At 51.5% G+C, this 17,461-nt stretch overlaps 1 protein-coding gene across 3 annotated transcripts in view; it reads left to right on the top strand.

The window, feature by feature from the left end:
- The window catches only part of CFAP251 (cilia and flagella associated protein 251), a 28,565-nt gene extending 11,112 nt beyond the window's left edge, over nt 1–17,453 (top strand). For 2 of the 3 annotated variants that reach the window (XM_077308515.1, XM_077308516.1), the window contains exons 12-22: nt 176–423; nt 1,308–1,459; nt 2,205–2,378; nt 3,684–3,868; nt 4,595–4,709; nt 5,206–5,369; nt 10,429–10,519; nt 11,996–12,139; nt 15,627–15,855; nt 15,942–16,043; nt 16,791–17,276. In XM_077308515.1, the coding sequence (XP_077164630.1) occupies nt 176–423; nt 1,308–1,459; nt 2,205–2,378; nt 3,684–3,868; nt 4,595–4,709; nt 5,206–5,369; nt 10,429–10,519; nt 11,996–12,139; nt 15,627–15,855; nt 15,942–16,043; nt 16,791–16,945 (1,759 nt within the window). In that variant the 3' untranslated portion in view covers nt 16,946–17,276. Of the gene's footprint in view, nt 1–175; nt 424–1,307; nt 1,460–2,204; nt 2,379–3,683; nt 3,869–4,594; nt 4,710–5,205; nt 5,370–10,428; nt 10,520–11,995; nt 12,140–15,626; nt 15,856–15,941; nt 16,044–16,790; nt 17,277–17,437 lie in introns of those variants that run through there. The other variant, XR_013226276.1, reaches the window with a different exon arrangement.
- The last annotated feature ends 8 nt before the right edge of the window (nt 17,454–17,461 follow it).

Raw genomic sequence — 17,461 nt, 5'->3', positions numbered from 1 at the left:
CCAGCCATTTTACATGCCTTACCCGGTCTCTGTTTTAATTCATCTTCTCCTTACTGTTAAGATCTCCAGGTGAGGATTGAATCAGATGACTTTTAAAAAAATGGGTTCATCGTTGCCCGCGGAGGTCCCGTTCTCCTCGGAACCATGGCGATTCTGCTTCTTCCCCACGGTGCAGGAACTTTGTCCTCTCCACCTCGGACGCAGTTGTGGTCCACGTCATGACCAACATCATGGCCGTGACCAAGTGCCTGGAGGAGCCCAGAGGTGCTGTCCACGCCATCGCCTGCCACCCGAGCAAGCCTCTCCTGGCCAAGGGGAGCGCCTGCGGACTCCTGAAAGTGTGGCACTACAAGCTCAGCAAGTACCTCGTGAGCCGCATCTTCAAGGGGCAGAGTATCCAGAGCATCTGCTACAATCCTGACGGTATGGACGGGAAGTTCAGCAGCCTCTTCTGCTGGAGGAAAGAAAGCTCTGGATATACAACCGCTTCCTTTGCAGTAGTGACCCGCGGTCCCAGCGGAGGTCATTTGGGAGTGGCAACATGTGCCCCGGCTAGGGATGCCAGCCTCCAGGTGGGACCTCGGGACCCCCTGGAATTACAGCTGATCTCCAGGCAACAGAGGTCAGTTCCTCTGGAGGAAATGGCCAACCGGCAGGAGGGCAGAATGTATGGCATTATACCCCAAATTCTCCAGGTTTATCCCAACCTGGAGCTGGCGACCTGAGCCCTGGCAGTGCTGGTCCCAAAGCAGCATCATTCTAAGCCTCCCACATCCAGTTGGGTCTTTGAGCTCTCTGAGGGTCCTTCCGTCTAAAGCAGGGGTAGTCAAACTGCGGCCCTCCAGATGTCCATGGACTACAATTCCCAGGAGCCCCTGCCAGCATCCGCTGGCAGGGGCTCATGGGAATTGTAGTCCATGGACATCTGGAGGGCCACAGGTTGACTACCCCTGATCTAAAGTCTCCAAGTTCAGTCATTTCTGTGGGATCCCGCTTCTGCAAACCGCGTGATTGAAACCTGCCAAGATCCCAGTGGGGAGCCAGCAGGGTGGCCTCTGTTCTTCAGAACTGGGTTCGATTCCCTAGTCCTCCACGTGCCGCTAGCCGGGGTGACCTTGAGCTAGTCACAGTTCTCTCATAGCAGTTTTCTCAGAGCTCCCTCAGCCTCACCTGCTCCACGTGGTTCCTGCTGTGGGGAAAGGAAGACAAAGGCGGTTTGTAAGCCTCTTTGGGACTCCTCCGGGTAGCGGAAAGAGGGGCATAAAGAAAGCAGCTCTCCTCCCCCTCCCCCTCCTGTGTGCCTTTAGGGTCATTACTGGCAGTTGGGTTTACTGATGGAACCGTCTGCATCCTGGATGCCATATCCCTGGAAGACGACTGCCCAGAGCCCTTCAGATACTCCAAAGGCGCGGTCATTCACATGAGCTTCTCGCATGATTCCCAGTATCTTGCAACGGCGGTAAGTGTGGCGGGGCGGGGAGTGGCAGGCCCTTCCGTGACAATAAGTCACGGCTCGTTGCTGCTGCAGAAGTACGGATGCTGTGCCATGGAGGAAAGAGCCACTGCTGACTTTTTGGCCACCCCATATGAGCCACTGTTGATTTTTGGCCACCTCAAGGCCAGTGCCCAACAGAGGTGGCTTGCCTGCCTCTTACTCAGGGGTCTCCCAATCAGTGCTGCCCTTGCTTAGCTTCCACGACCTCACAAGACTGAGCCTAGCGGGGCCCATCCTGGTCAGTGTGGCCGCTTTGTAGATCAGCTTTGTGCCCCGGTTCTTGTGGTTTTCGGTGGCAAGGGATTCCAGCTCTGAAAATGCACAATCCCCAGTCGTAAACTGGGTGGCTGAGGAGGGACACAAAACCCGCAGGACACCTGGAGACAAGCACTTGAGGGATCCCTCGAGAATCCAGAGAGACTTGAAACCAGTGGGGAAAATAGCACAGCCTATTGAGGAACAATCCCCTTTTAAGGGGCATAAAATGTTGAGAGTCAATTAAATGGGGGCAGGAGACATTTGGCCTTTCAGCCACCTGATCCCATGTCACATTCCGTGGATGCAGGGGATGGAAAATTCAAACTCTATCAGCCCTCCCAATCCCTTACAACCCCCCCTCCCCTCCCCCACACACACAGAGGTTTGGAAGTCAAGCTCAAATTCATCAATGCCAGGTGAGTTTTAATTTTCTTTTCTAATTGTCTTCCAGGATGACAACATGTCAGTAACCCTTTATAAAAAACTGGCTGCCGAGGAGAAGGAAGTCTGGGAGCGCCTCGCCGCCCTCCGCTCTCATTACAAGCCCATCCGCACCATCCTCTTCGGGGTGCACCTAGACAGTGACCAGCCCCGCCTCCTGAGCCTGGGGGAGGACCGCCTGCTGGTAGGTCACGTGGCCAGAATGCAAAGGGCTGCAGCACTGCGGCTTGGGACTGTGGTCTGTACTGCTTCTAGGTTGCCACCTCTGGGCTGGGAATCCCCGGAGACTTTGGGGGTGGAGCCAGGAGTAGGCAGGATTTAGGGTAGGGAGAAACCTCACTCAGTAGATTATGATGCTATGTAGTCCTTTCTCCAAAGCAGCCGTGTTCTCCAGGGGAACGAAGCTCTTTACTCTGGAGGTGAGCTGTAATTCCAGGGGATCCCCAGGCCTTCCCTGGGGACTGGCATCCCTATAGTTTGCTGTGAGTTTTGCATCGTTTAACTGGTCATGTTAACATTTCTGCTGTGCTTCAGTTCGGTTTTGTAGATTTCTGGCTAGTTCTACAACTCAAATCTTATTGGATTATCTATTGTTCCCATCTTGTTAATGGTACTGACTGTGTCATCTGCCTTGAGTCCCACGGAGGAAGGTGGATTGCAACTAATGTACATTTTAAAAACCACACATAATAGGTGCCCTGCACGGTGTGGTGGTTAAAGAGCAGCAGACTCTAATCCAGAGAATTTGGTTTAGTTCCCCACTTCCCTACGTGCAGCCAGCTGCATGACCTAGGGCCAGTCTCAGTTCTCTCAGAGCTGTTTTCACAGAGCAGTTCTCTCAGAGCTCTCTGTGCCTCACATACCACACAGGGTTTCTGTTGAGGGGAGAGGAAGGGTGTTTGTAAGCTGCTTCGGGGACTCCTTCTGGGAATGAAAAGCAGGTTATAAAAAACAGCTCTTCTGCTTCATCAGTTCATTGACTCAATCTCCTGTTTAATGCAGTGGCCAGCCAGCCCAGGAGGACCAGCAGGCTTCCAGTAAAGGGGGAGTAACTTTGTGTCCATTGGAGGCAAATGGGGAGAACGGTTAGAAACCAGTTGGTGTTTGCCGACGCTTCACCGGCTACTCAGCCAAGCTCATTATGACTTCAAAACTTTTGTACTGTATAGTACTGTTGGTACTATACATCGTTCCATGTAATTTGTATTATTTAATGTTCAATGTAAACTCCCCAGAGCTGCAAAGAAATGGGCGGTATAAAAATCTAAATAAATAAATAAAATAAATAAAATAAAAACGCAGTGAAGGTTTGCACGTGTGAATGGGGAAAGCTGGAGCCACACGCAGAACTTCTGTGTCACCTGAAATGCAGTTTATTTCCCACCAAGTCAGTGCACGCATTCAGCGGTAGTGAAACCATGAGATCAGGTAAGCTGTGAGCCTGTGGGGAAATGTCTCAGTCAGCAGGTTAATGCTTGTCCGCTTGCAGGTGGAATATGACCTGGAGAACAGTGTCCAGGACAACCTGGTGGTTATCCGGAGGGACCGTATCGAGCAGAGCGCAGTCCCCACATATATCACCTGGTACCCACCGCTCACAAAGGAGTATTTCTTCCTGATTGCCAACGATCAATACAAAATGAAGATTTTTAACGTGACCACAAAAATGTGCAGGTAACAAGGCCGGCATGAGGAGCAGGTAATACTGGGCAGCCACTGAGGCCCTGCAGCCTCTGGCGAGGGTGCCAATTTGCAGCCATCTCAGTCCGCCCTGGCACTCTCCAGTGGTGCTGTTGCCTTGGCACTGGAAGAACTGAGCCAAAGGTTCACCAAGTCCCACGCTGCTCCTTTCCCACAGTGGCAGCCAGATGCTTCTAGAAAACCTACAAGCACACACGTGGAGACTAAGGCCTCTCCTGGGGTTGCATCCAGCTTCTCCTTGTGGTATTGTGGTTAGGAGCAGCAGCTTCTGATCTGGCAAGCTGGGTGACCTTGAGCTTGTCATAGTCCTGATAGTGCTGTTCTGACCGAGCAGGAATATCAAGGCTCTTATCCGGTCCGTGAGCAATTGGTCATTATCTTTATCATCGGGTGACTGAGACTGTATGCTGCCCTGGTGCTACAGTAAGAGAGTGGGCCTCAGGGATATACAGTCAGGAAACCCCGCAAGAGCATTTCTAAGGCTGTTTGTATGCTGAGTAAAAGATAATTTCCTTCATGGAGTTTTCCTGTGTTCTTTGTAAAAGTTTCTTTCTCCCGTAGCCGGCATTGCACCTTCTGGCACTTCTGGCTTGGCCAGAGAGCGTCCCAATTCTCAAACGCCTCTGGCCATCTCTCTACATCCCAAGGCAGCATTCATCTAGTTCCTTTGTCAGCCTGTTCCCGCCTCTCTCCGTTTAGGAAGACTCTTCTTGGACCGACCTATGGCTCTCCCTTGCAGAAGATTCAAGTCCTTCCCCTCACAGAGGACCACGATACGGAGAAACGGTACCTGGCCTACAGCACAACTGACAAGGTAGGTGGCGATCTTCTGTGGAGGCACAAGGAGTCATTTCTAACCCGGGGACCAAACCCAGGAAGGGGAAGGAGCAGGGGGCAGCAGCTCCTTTAGAAACCGCTTCCAATCCGCCCCCCATAGAGCTAACTATTTGGCAACTTATATTGTGGAATAAGGGTAGGAGGGCAAGGGCTATGCCCCCACTCCCACAGGGGCTTTCCCCCACTAGTCAAAGAAGCTGCCTCAGGTTGCTAATTGGCTTTTCCAAGACCTGCCAGAAGAAGAATCTTGCATTCTTTGGTGGTCGCTCTGCCTGGCCTGCTGCCCTCAGTAAGCCTCCGAAGTAATCTCACATTCTTCAGAGAGGCCCTGTATGATTTCTCCTCCGTCTTATCTACAAGAGAAAACAAAAGCAGAGATTTCCTGGCCAGAGACGAGGCCAGTGCGTCTGTGTCACGGGCTTCTTAGCTTGGATTTCTTGGGGCTGAGGCACCTTCCCGGCCGTTCTCCCCAGGTCGGGCTGCAGATCTTGCCTGTCGACGGGAACCCGCACAGATCCTCAGCTTTCATTTGCCACCCAGCGGGAGTCTCCAACTTTGTCTGCTCCCATGAAGGTCACCACATCTTCACCTCGGGGGGCAACGACTTGACTGTAATGAAATGGGACGTTAATTTGAAGTAAGTCATGGCAAAACCTTTTATCTTGGGCACCAGGGTTGGCCTGAGGCAAGGGGCTTTCCACCCTCTTGCACGGACGCTTGGGTCTCCCTGTCCCGGGCATTCTCAACCAGGGTTTTGTGCAACCCCGGGGTTTCTTGATGGCCCCAGGGGGTTTCCCGAATGGGTGGGAACAAATTAATTTAAAAAATATTGTTTAACATTTATTGAGTGGTATGACCTTATAGGGTCATGTCAGCCCCCCATCCCAGAATGGCCAGTGCTGAGTCTGGAGGGGGTGGGGAGCTGTGTACATAACTCTGCTTCCTAACTATATTCTTCATGATTGTGTCACTTCTGGGGTTCCTGGAAGCCTGACGAATGTCTCAGGGGGCTCTCAGTGGTGAAAAAAAGCTGAGAAAGGCCATCCTATCCCCAGACGTGCGGCCCCGGAACAAATCTGTGTCTGATATTTTGACCAAAACTGGGTTTGGACTCTCACACGCACCACAGACCATGCCGATAAAAGCAACGGGCCTTACTGAAAAGTTTTAAAAAGAGGTTCAGGCTTCAGCATCAAGTCAAAGATGAGCGTGTGCAATAAAATAACAGAATCTGGCTTCCTCCATACCAGGGGTAGTCAAACTGTGGCCCTCCAGATGTCCGTGGACTACAATTCCCAGGAGCCCCTGCCAGCATTCGCTGGCAGGGGCTCCTGGGAATTGTAGTCCACGGACATCTGGAGCCCAGTTTGACTACCCCTGCTCTATACTCTTAGATACGTGAAGTGACAAAGCAGCGGCAGGCAGGAGGCACAGCAAGATGTTCCCTGGCCCATTTCGGGCCCCTGCTTGAAAAGACTCGTCTCAGAGGGTTATAGGAAAGTGGACCCCTGGCCAGTATAAGCCAATCAGGAATGTGATCCAAAAGATGTGATCCAAAAGACTCCCCCTGCCCCCCAAATCTGGGAGCAGTTAAGCCAGGTCGCTTTGATATTGAAAGGCGCGATCTCAAGCTTTGGTACAGCAGAAGAGCGGCCAGGGTCGGTTATGGAAGTCTCCCCGTGCGATTCTGTGTCACTTGGACGGCACACCAGGAAACAGGCCTGTGCCTTAAAAGTGTGACGTGGCTGGGAAAGCAGAGCCTCCTCTGGTGCCCTCCCAGCCGGCAGAGAAGGCAGACCCCTGGGGCCACGGGGCTCAGGTGCTTGCAGACGCGAGGAGGGGGGAGGGGATAGCTCAGCCAGCACGGCAGAGTAAAACGGGGTGCGTATTACATGCAGCCGTGCGCGCAGCCCAATCGCAGCATCAGCACAAACGGCAGCTTGAAGGGGCTGCTTATGGGCACAAAACGTGGCCTGGGGGAGAAAAGAGCCGGAGTCCAGGAGTCCCACCGCGACCGTCAACATCGGATGAGTGCCTGTGTTAGTCTGCCTGTCCGTAGCAGTAGGAAAGAGCCAGAGTCCGGGAGCTCGGTAAGAACTAATGAAATTTGGGTCAGGGGAGTCTCTTCGCTTTTTTGAGAGGCTGGCTGCTCTCGACTTGTGTGGAAAGGAACGGGAAAGCTCCCTTGGAGGTTCTTTCATGTGTCGAATTGAAATTGCACAACATTCCCCCGCGGTCCTTGCGAAATGCTTGCCGAGGCATTTCGGAGAAGCTGAAGCATTGCTTTCTGCTTTCAGAAGGAGGAACATAAGCACAGTTCTGCCTTTCCTAGGAGCGAGGGAATCTTTTGCTGGCTGTCTGACGTTGGCAGCCAAAAGCGCTACGGGATCTGTGCATTCTGGCGACCTGCAACCCTGTAGAGTCCCCGGGGGCTGTGCTGGGGCGTGCTAGATACCAGCTGAAATAGGTCACAGTCGTTCCCAGGCATATGGCTAAGGATGCCTGCTATTCCTGTAGGGTTGCCAGCCTCCAGGTAGAGCCTGGAGATCTCTTGTTTTTCCAACCAACCTCCAGATGACAGAGATGGGTTCCTCTGGAGAATATGGCCACTAGAGGGTGGATTCTATGACCCTCAAGCTCTGCCATCTCCAGGCGCCACCCCTAAACCCTCCAGGTCTTTCCCAAGCAAGAGCTGGCAACCGTATGCTCCCCGAGTATTGGCAAGGGTGCCTAGCTGACTGCTCCCAGGGGGGCAGGGGGGGGCTGCAGCAGAAAAGAGAGAGCAGCGGGAGAGCGAGCCTGGATTGTGTTAATTCCTAGTCCCTTCCCCTTTCTCCTGCTCGCTCAGACGCGCACCTCAGCGAACGCAGCTTAATCAGCTAGAGTCTGGCTGACACGAGCCTTACCCGAACGCAGTAGAATATAAATGATCCTTTCCTCATAATTGTTGGCTGGGGTCCAGGCAGCACTGAATGGCCCTGCAATTTGTTTACGGAGGAAGACTCTCTATGAGCTAATTAGCGCTTCGCTGTGGCCTCTCCGCCTCCACAATATTTAACATCCAAGCGTAACTTAATTAGATACAAAAGCATGACGTGTGGTGGCTCGTGTGTGGTGTGGGGGAGGGACAGGGTCTCACGTGCGCCGACCCCGTCTTCTCTGTCGGGCCGGTTTGCCACAGCAGTGGCCGCTTGGGATTGCACAAGGCGGAGGGAGTTGCCGATGCGCTGCGGGAGTGTGACTTGCTCCCAGCCATGGCCGGTGTGGTGGTGCCCGTCGTGGCCTCCGGGGCCTGCACTGGTGGGGCCAAGGCTAAGCTCCTGAAGAACAGCTGCAGGAAAGGGTTCCTTCGCTTGCCGTGATAGACGACCTTTCCCTGACCGCCACAGAGTTTGAGTCCAGGGGCACTTTTAAGACCAACCGAGTTTTATTCAAGGTATAAGGCCGGCAGAGCCCCCCCGTCCCGGCACTCACCCACTTCCTAAAAACACTTGGCAGGCACCGGGGAAGGGGTGGCGGCACCCTGAAGCCCCCAGACTAACCCCGATGTTACCCTCGGCCAGCCTTTCTCTACCTTTTTGCCATTGAGAAACCCCCTGAAACGTTCTTCAGGCTTCGAGAAACCCCAGAAGTGGCGCAACCCTACAGAATATGGTTCGGAACCATATCTGTGCACCTGTCCACCTGAGGATCTTCCCGTTCCCACCCCTTCTAGGCCCATCATTGGACATTTTGGGGTGGGGGGTGAATGGGTGGGTCAACATGACTATATATGGTCATATCAGCTGGTTTTAAATATATACGTAAGAATTAACTCTCACCCATTTTGGAGACCCTTCCAGGACCACGAAGAAACCCAGGTTGAGAAAGCCTGCCCTCGGCTATCACCACTGTGGCGCCTTTTCCCACACAGTGAAAAGCACGTTGCATCCCCACGTTCAATCTGGTGTGAAACCTGTTTACATGCTTAGTCAGATTAGTGTATGTGCAGCTGAGTTCTGCCAAGTCTGACTCCTGGTCTATCGAGGTCCAGATTGTCTACTCTGACCAGGAGCAGGTCTCCCGGGGAGAATCTGCTACCTGATCCTTAGACCTGGTGGGTTTGAGTCGGGGACCTTCTGCATGCCAAGTCTGTGCTCTTCCTTTGTGCTACAACACCGGGGGTAGTCAAACTGCGGCCCTCCAGATGTCCATGGACTACAATTCCCATGAGCCCCTGCCAGCGAATGCTGGCAGGGGCTCATGGGAATTGTAGACCATGGACATCTGGAGGGCGGTAGTTTGACTACCCCTGTCCTACGCCCTCCCTATATAGCTGCTCCTTGGAATGCTCAGGGTTCCTAATGGGGCAGCAGTTCCCAAGACCCCTTGATCCCCGACCCCAGGCAGTTAAAGAGGCTTCAAAGAGTTTAAACTGGGTCGTGTGTTCCTCGCCTTTCAGGTTTCAGAGAGAATTCCCTTATGCAACCACAGGCAGCCTTTGATGCCTGCTTTCCCTTGATGTGCTGTGGTGGGTAGGGACTAGAAGCCCCCCCCCCCCTGCCCTGAAGCTCACTTTGAGCCGCTCACTCTCTTTCCACCTAACCTACTTTGCAGGGTTGTTTTAAGGACAAAACAGAGGCAGGATGAACCATGTGGATTACCCAGACTCCCTGGAAGAAGAGTGAGGGGGAAAAGGAAATCGTTACCTTTACAAAAGAAAACAGGCTTTGGTGGCCCAAGAGCGAGGTTGCCTCAGGCTACTGAGTCAGGCAGAACCATTGTTCTGCATCCTTGGTGCACATCAAGAGAATCCACCCAGTGCACACTTGCATCTTCATGTACACATTCCTTAACCCACAGACAAAAACTTGTGCATATCTGTATGTCCACTGATGGCCCTTGAAATCCAACCTTGCTGAAATTGCTGGTGTCTTTGGCCCATGCTGAGAATGCCAGCTTTCCAGTCACACAGGTGTCTTCATCAGGTGTGAATCACTCTTCAGACCTCACAGTCTTCGCCCCTAATTACGACTTAGAGCCAGTGTGGTGTAGTGCAGGGGTAGTCAACTTGTGATCCTCCATATGTCCATGGACTACAATTCCCATGAGCCCCTGCCAGCAAACACTGGCAGGGGCTCATGGGAATTGTAGTCCATGGACATTGGAGGACCACAGGTTGACTAACCCTCGTGTAGTGGATAAGAGCAGCTGGGTTTGATTCCCCGCTTTTCCACATGCAGCCAGCTGGGGGACCTTAGGCCAGTCACAGTCCTCATAGAGCTGTTCTCACAGAGCAGTTCTCTAAGAGCTCTCTATGCCCCAACTACTTCACAGTAGGAGAGAGGAATTAGAAGGTGATGGTTAGCTGCTTTGAGACTTCTGGTAGAGAAAAGCAGGGTATAAAACCATGAAGGATTTAGTTCATTTAATTTTAAATTAAATAGATCTGGGATTGGTAATGGACCTCCTTATCTCTGTGTTGCTTTTAAAAAACTGCTCCTGGTGCCAAGAAGACAGGTTGTGTGTTCTCTTGCGTCATTGCCTCCCTTGCTTGTATCTCCTTAGTGATGTTTAGAACCCTCCCTCTGAGTCTCTGTACGGTGATTCAGAATTTTAAAGGTGAGGAAATGAATTTCCATTCTGCCACCACGGCAGAGCGTGAACTCTACATTGCCACTTTGCAAGACTGTTGTGTGTGTTGTTGCTTCTTTTAGCGTTTTGGAGGCGGCCGTTTCTCTGGGAGGGAAGGACTTGATCCCATTCTACAACCTGCTGGATGGCGGCCGAGAAGGGGAATTCTTCGGGGTAAGTTCAGGTGGTGCTCTGTCAAAACAGCCCTCAAGAAGATACTAAGCAGATTTTCAGCTTTACAAAATCTTTCTCCGGGGAGGGTAGTACATAATAGATAAATAGATAAATAGATAAATAGATAAATAGATAAATAGATAAATAGATAAATAGATAAATAGATAAATAGATAAATAGATAAATAGATAAATAGATAAATAGATTTCTTGCCTGAGAATTGTACTCATCAGAGACAAGTAGCAGTTTGTAATCCTACTGTATTGACTGGGATGCCAGAACATCAGAAGAGCCCTGCTGGATCAGACCAGGGGTCCATCCAGTCCAGCCTCCTGTCTCCCATACGGGCCAGCCAGTTCCACTGGAGGTCCAGCAACAGGGCACTGAGGCTGAGGTCTTCCCCTGAGGTTGCCTCCTGGCTCTGGGATTCAAAGGCTTAGTGCTAGCGTACAGTTATTACATTTTTTAATTACAGTGTTCATACCCTACCTTTCCTTTTTGGATCAAGGTGGAGAGTGATGAAAGTCATTTTCTGTCACGCCCCAAGTCTGCCTGAGAATCCCTTGGCCTAATTGTACTGTCATCCTCTCATTGTACAAAGTATTTTTTTAAGTCGGAAAGTGAAGGCAACAGTCAGCGGCCACATCTCACCTTGTCTGTAGTCGGTCGCAGTGGGTTATTTATGGTCCCCAGAGTCCTGGAATCATGGAGTTGAAATGGGTCACAGAGGCCATCTAGTCCCACACTCTGATCAATGCAGGATAAGGATCTGTCCAGCCGCTGCTTGAAGAGGGCCAGTGAAGGGCAGCTCCTCTCCTCCTTAGGTAGCCCATTCCACTGCTGAACTACTCTGACTGGGAACCCCCCCCCCTACGATATTTAGCCTGCAGCTGGCACCATATGAATCCCAGCACCCTGGATTGTGCTGCTTATGTGTGTCTCCAGGTTTTAAAAGCAAAGGTGCAAACTGGATCTCAGCAGGACTGGATTTCACTTCTGAAGTGAAAGCAAAATCTGACGAGTCTCAGTGAGAAAGGCAGAGAGCTAAAAAGTGGCTGTTGGACAGAGGGGTCCTCAGCAACGGTGCCTGCGGGTACCCTGGTGCATGCCAGTACTGCCTCTGGCTCCCAGAAGTTGGGTGTGGACAGGGAGAGCTTTGGCCCAGCAGGGCTTCTGGTTGACTGCTGGCAATTTGATCAGCTGCACATTTTTTTTAAAACATTGCCCTGGCAGGAGCTGCCAGCAAAGCACATGGAACTATATTGCGTTACGGCAACCATTTTGTGGTTGACTCCTCTCTGTGTTAGCTGTTTGGTGGCCGCCATTTTGTTGGTGCACCTCCCATGCCATGTTAGAATCCCAGATGTGCCCCTGGCTCAATAAGGTTGGGGACCCCTGGTGGCCTACATCTGGTCATCCCGTTTGCCTGATCTAAAGCTTTGCTTCCTCCACCTGAAGCGTTGCCTTTCCTTCCAGGAGCTGGAAGACTATTTTTACTATGCGCAGCTGCGTCATCAAGGCATCGACACCATGGAGCAGAGAAAGGTGTCAACGCACATCCCCTTGGATCAGATTCCTTTTGTCATGCGAGCCATGGGATTCTACCCATCGGAGGAACAGGTCAGAGTTTAAAGCGGCATGAGCAGCATGTACCCGGCGCTCGCCCCTTTTGACCTCACTCCCGCTGAGAGGGATGGGGAGCAGCCACTCTGACTGAAGTCTGGGAGGACAAAGGCATCTCGTTAAAGTCGAGCGGGTTTATCGTAGAACAGAGTTCGAGTCCAGCGGCAAGGTGTAATCCTTCTTGTGCTTGCATGCTTCTTCAGATGCATAGAGGCTTTACACGTGGGCAGAGGGCAAGCAGTGAATTAGCACACAGCATAAGGGAGATGTTGGACATATTCGACCATTCAGGAATAGCATACTAAGCTTATCTTTGTTTGTTTTCCTCTCTTTATGAGCTTTTGCGGAGCCCGTTTGTGTGTATCCTCAGTGGGCCTGCGAATATCGACACATATAAAATGTGTGTGTGTGTACATGGATTAGGGTTGCCAGGTCGCCCTCCCCAGCCACCAGCAGGGGACGAGAGGGGAGGGTTGCCTGAAGATTTGGGGATGGAGCTTCAGTGGCGTACAATGCCAGAGAGTCTCCCCTCCAGAGCATCCGTTTTCTGCAGGGGGAAGTGATCTCTGTAGTCTGGAGATAAGCTGGAACTCCAGGGCATCCCCAGGTCCTATCTGGAGGCTGGCATCCCTAGCACAAAAAGAGAAAAAAAGATGGAAAATGGGGGCAGGGAGTGGAAAAATGGTCAGATGGCAACTGCTGCATTCAGAGACCAAGTCTGGTTTATTTTCATGTTTTCATGCTCCAATTCCCTCCTGTCTCTCCCCGTCTCTGGGCCAGCAGACAAAGAGCTCCAGGTTCAAACCAATGGCCACTTAACAAATGGCCGTTTTCCTTGTCTGCAAAGTGGGGCTTTCAGCCAGAGAACAAGCCAAGGTTTGTTTGTGAGGGCCAAATGCAGGTGAGGAAATGCAAAACGTGCAGCCTAATGTGTCTGCCACAGTGGCTGTTCCCAATAGCAATACCTGCTGATAACACAATTTGCTTAAGTCTTGTTGCTAAGCTGATTTTAGCACCTGTAGAAGGTGAGAAAATCCTGGTTCCAGTTAAGAATTATATGAATCCAAACAATCTTCTCACCTTGTTGCCAGCGTTTGGAAACGCAAAATCTCAGGTTTTGGTTCATCGGAAAGCAACTGAAGCAAAAAAGCCAGAAAAAGGGGGCCATATTTACAATCAAGAGGACCTAAAGCTCCCTGGTTGACTAGGTCGGTGTTCCCCCTTCTAATGCTGGGCCTGTGCCCATGCATTCTGCTCACCAGGGACTGAGGGTTCCAGGTCCCCCCAGATCCAGATCCAGACTGGGAGAATCCTGGAGATTTGGGGGTGGAGTTGGGGAGGGGAGGGACCTCAGTGGGGCAGAGGGGCACAGAGTCCACCCTCCGAAGCAGCCATTATCTGCACACGGAAGTGATCCTGGCAGTCTGGAGATAAGCTGCAATTCCAGGGCCTCCCAGCTCTTGCCTGGAGGCCGGCATCCCTTCCTGGGGAAGCCTCATTCGGCCTGCATTGGCCACTCAAGGGCATACGGGGTTGACAGGAGCAATGCGAAGGCAACACATGCTGGGACAGAGGAGGCTGAAGTTGGCTCCCAGTTCCTTATTAGTGAAGAAAAGAATGATTTTTTTTTACAGCCCACTTTTCACTGCCCGGAGGAGCCCCAAAGCAGCTTACAAACACCTTTTGCTTTCCCCACAGCAGACACCCTGTGAGGTAGGCGGGGCTGAGAGAGCTCTAAGAGAACTGCTCTGTGAGACAGCTCTAACAGAACTGGGACTGGCCCGGGGTCCCCCAGCTGGCTGCATGTGGAGGAGTAGTGGGGGACTGAACCCAGCTCTCCGTATTAGAGTCCGCTGTTCTTAACCATGACACCACGCTGGCTCTTGTTCCTTATTCGTGAGGCCTCCGCTCTTTCCAGGTGGAGGAAGAAATTCACAGCAGTTGCCCTTGCTCTTTGGAGTAATGGAGATTTCCTGCGAGGCCCTCTCCCTCCTACAAGGGGGCTAGTTGGCGTGTGTTTGTGAGAGAATGACCGAGGAAGAGAAAGACTAGGGAGGAGGTGCTGGCGGGTGTGAAGTCTGCTCTTCAAGGATGGCTGGGTGCGTAGCCCAGTTCCCAGCTCAGTCTTGCGCAGCGGGGCAGATTCATGGCCTAGTTTCCTCCACTGAGCAGAGCTGTGCAGCGGACACGATGGGAGCCGGGTGGCGCTGGCGGGAAACAGTCAGAGTGGTGAGATCTGCCAACATCTTCATCACGTTTATTCGCCATCCTTGGGAGAATGCAGGCCTTGAGCAGGAGGAAAGAAACCACACACGGCCGGGCTCATGCCTGGAGCCTGAATGTGTTAAACCGCTGAAAGGTGACAGCCATGTGGGTTGCGTTAGCAATGCCAGCTGCATCAGTTCTCCGGCCCCATGTCCCTCTTGCTTATGGCCGCTTAGGCTGATTGGACTTCTTTTCAAACCCCTCCCCAGAGCAAACTATTGCAGGGTGTTTTAGAACAGGGGTAGTCAACCTGTGGTCCTCCAGATGTCCATGGACTATAATTCCCATGAGCCCCTGCCAGCGGTGTCTGACAGGGGCTCATGGGAATTGTAGTCCATGGACATCTGGAGGACCACAGGTTGATCTCCCCTGTTTTAGAACATAAGGGTAAGCTGGGAGAGTTGTTGTGGATGCTTAGCTTTTATCCCCCCTTGAAATATATGGAGATAGATCAAGGTGGGTAGAAAGACTAACAACTCTTTTGTCTGTCAGGGGCTACTGGACTCGTGGTCTTTCCTGCTGAAATATTTGGAAGGGGGTGGACACGTCACTTTGTTTATCACCAGAATGCACTGAAGCAGAGCAAAGTAGTCACTTGAGACGTTAAGTGGTATAGAAATTACATAAATAGGATCCTACATACAATAAGCTAAACCCAGCAATGCAGACCACAGCCTTTAATTAATTAATTATCTTGAATTTGTATACCGTTCTCCCATAACACTCAGTAATTGTAGTAATTGGTACGATCATCCTGGTTTAGTTTTTCCCTCTCCTTGATATGCACTCCCCCCCTCCCCACTGCATTACTCCAGTCTTTTGGGAAAGAGTGCCGTCTAAGTGGACACATTGAAGGCATGGTGCACATTCTCCAACCTTGAGAAGGTTCTGCTAATATTGGCACCATTCCCCCATGATCAGCCCTTTGCAGGTTTTACCATTCTGTGTGCGGAAGGTCCGTCGCCTTTTCTTAGGTCTGTGGGATAATTGTATTTTCTACCTGCCTGGGGGAGTTGGGATAATCTATACTCAGCCTCCTTCTGCCTTTAAGACAGGCTGACCCAGCTTTTACCCCTGAGTCCAGTCTCCCTTGACCGAGTGCTTGTTGATGGCTGCGGGACTGCTCCTGAGCTGTGTTGCTTCAGCGCAAAAGAGAACTGCCAGGCATCCTGCTGGTGTCAGCCGCTGCGTTTGTGACGATGCCTCTTTCTCCCTCCAGATTGAAAACATGCTCAACGAAGTCAAATTCGGTGAATATCTGGAGTCCGGGAAGCAAGTGACTGAGATCAACTTGGGGGACTTCATCAAGCTCTACATAAATCACCGGCCGGCCTTTGGGCTGTCCATCAAAGAAATCGAGGCTGCCTTCCATGTGCTGGGCTACGAGAACGAGAAGCAAGAGGCGAGCCTGGACCGCAACGACCTGCTGCTCTTGCTCCAGCAGAAAGGTGGGCCCAGCGAGCCCCGAGAACGGTGGGAGGGGGGGCAGGTGTCCAAGTCAGTCTCCAACCTCTCTCCCTCTCCCTTCGCACAGGGGAGCATTTCACAGAGGAGGAGCTGGCGGAGTGCCTCACCACGCTGCTGGGCATGAACCCCGAGGGAGGGTCCTCGGAGGGGGGCACCTACGACCCCACAGGTATTTTGCTAGCATTTTGCAAAGAAGAAAGGGGGAAAAAAGGAGCCAGCTTGTAGGTTCATTCCAGGGGTCCCCAGCCTCTTTTTTGAGCCCGAGGGTGCCTTTGGAATTCTGGCACCGTGTGGTGGGTGCTGCCACTCAAGGGCTGCCATCCAATGGCTGCTGCAGGAGGCAGAGCCAGCCTCAAAGTTGTTGCCCTGGTTTACCTTCAGTCGCACTGTAAGGATCCTTCTGCCATGGTGGCAGTTGCCAAAGGCATGCTGGCAGAGGCTCATGGGAATTGTAGTCCATGGATATCCAGAGAGCCACAGTTTGGTCACCTATGCCGTATGGTTCCCAAGGCAAGAGATGAAACAGGGTGGTTTGCCATTGCTTGCTTCTGCACAGCGACCCTGGACTTCCTTGGAGGTCTCCCATCTAATTACTAAGCAGGATCAAGCCTGCTTAGCTTCTGAGATCTGATAAGATTTGGCTAGTCTGGGCCATCGAGGCTAGGGCACCAAAGATACTCCTGGGAAACATTTAAACAAAAAATAAACACATTATGGTCTTACACCAAATCCAGGTGCTCGCACTCTGCCCCTGAGCCAGCCCCTCCTCTGAAGGGGCCAGGAACACTTGTCCAACTTCCTGCTAAAGGGACGATACTTAGCTTTGCCTACATTCCAATCCACACCCCACCGTTTCCAACCTGTGTTAAATTTAAAAATAAATCCCTGTGGGTTTTTCGCCTCCTTTTCCCTCCAGGCGCAGAAGCCTTTATTGAGGATGAAATTCCAGAGGAAATTACAGCAATGCATTTTGTGACAGAAATTCTGGGCCTACCTATTCCTGAACCAGAATTAACAGGCGTGGAAAAGACGATTGAAACCAGGACCAGTGAACTGACCTCCCAGACTTAATGGCCCTTGACTCGTCTCATTCTTTGTGTTTGACTCTAACGACCTGTTTCTTCTGAAGCACTGTTTCTTCTTCAGAAGACCTGTTTCTTCTTCAGAAATTATATCACCTTATTAAAGGTAATGTTCAAGCCATCATAATCTCTTAATGAAAGTTAATGCTCAAGAATGGATTTCTGGGTCAGTCCAGCCCAAAAACCCTCTGAGGTCTGATTTTGGTTGAATTGTGTATCTTTGCTGGTAAAATTGGGACAGGATCCAGAATATGTTCAGACATTTGAACCTATTAGGCTACTTGCTTCTGGATGAGAATTGGGGTTCTTCTTCAAACCAGCAAGGCTATATAACACCACAATTTCCAGTTCTGAGATGGAACGTAGTTCCCCTAAGGAAGGGGCTGGAATGGATATTTGAGGTGGTGGGACTTGCTAAAGAGTGTTTTCAGAAGCCACAAGGAATGCTGAAGATGTATTTACCTGCCTTTCTCTTTAGCAGGTAAGAACACAAGACTGATCACAA

Source organism: Paroedura picta, chromosome 13 (assembly GCF_049243985.1).
Source record: "Paroedura picta isolate Pp20150507F chromosome 13, Ppicta_v3.0, whole genome shotgun sequence".
Taxonomy (NCBI): Eukaryota; Metazoa; Chordata; class Lepidosauria; order Squamata; family Gekkonidae; genus Paroedura; species Paroedura picta.
The sequence above is the reverse complement of the archived record's forward strand: the minus strand, read 5'-3'. Positions and strand labels throughout refer to the sequence as shown.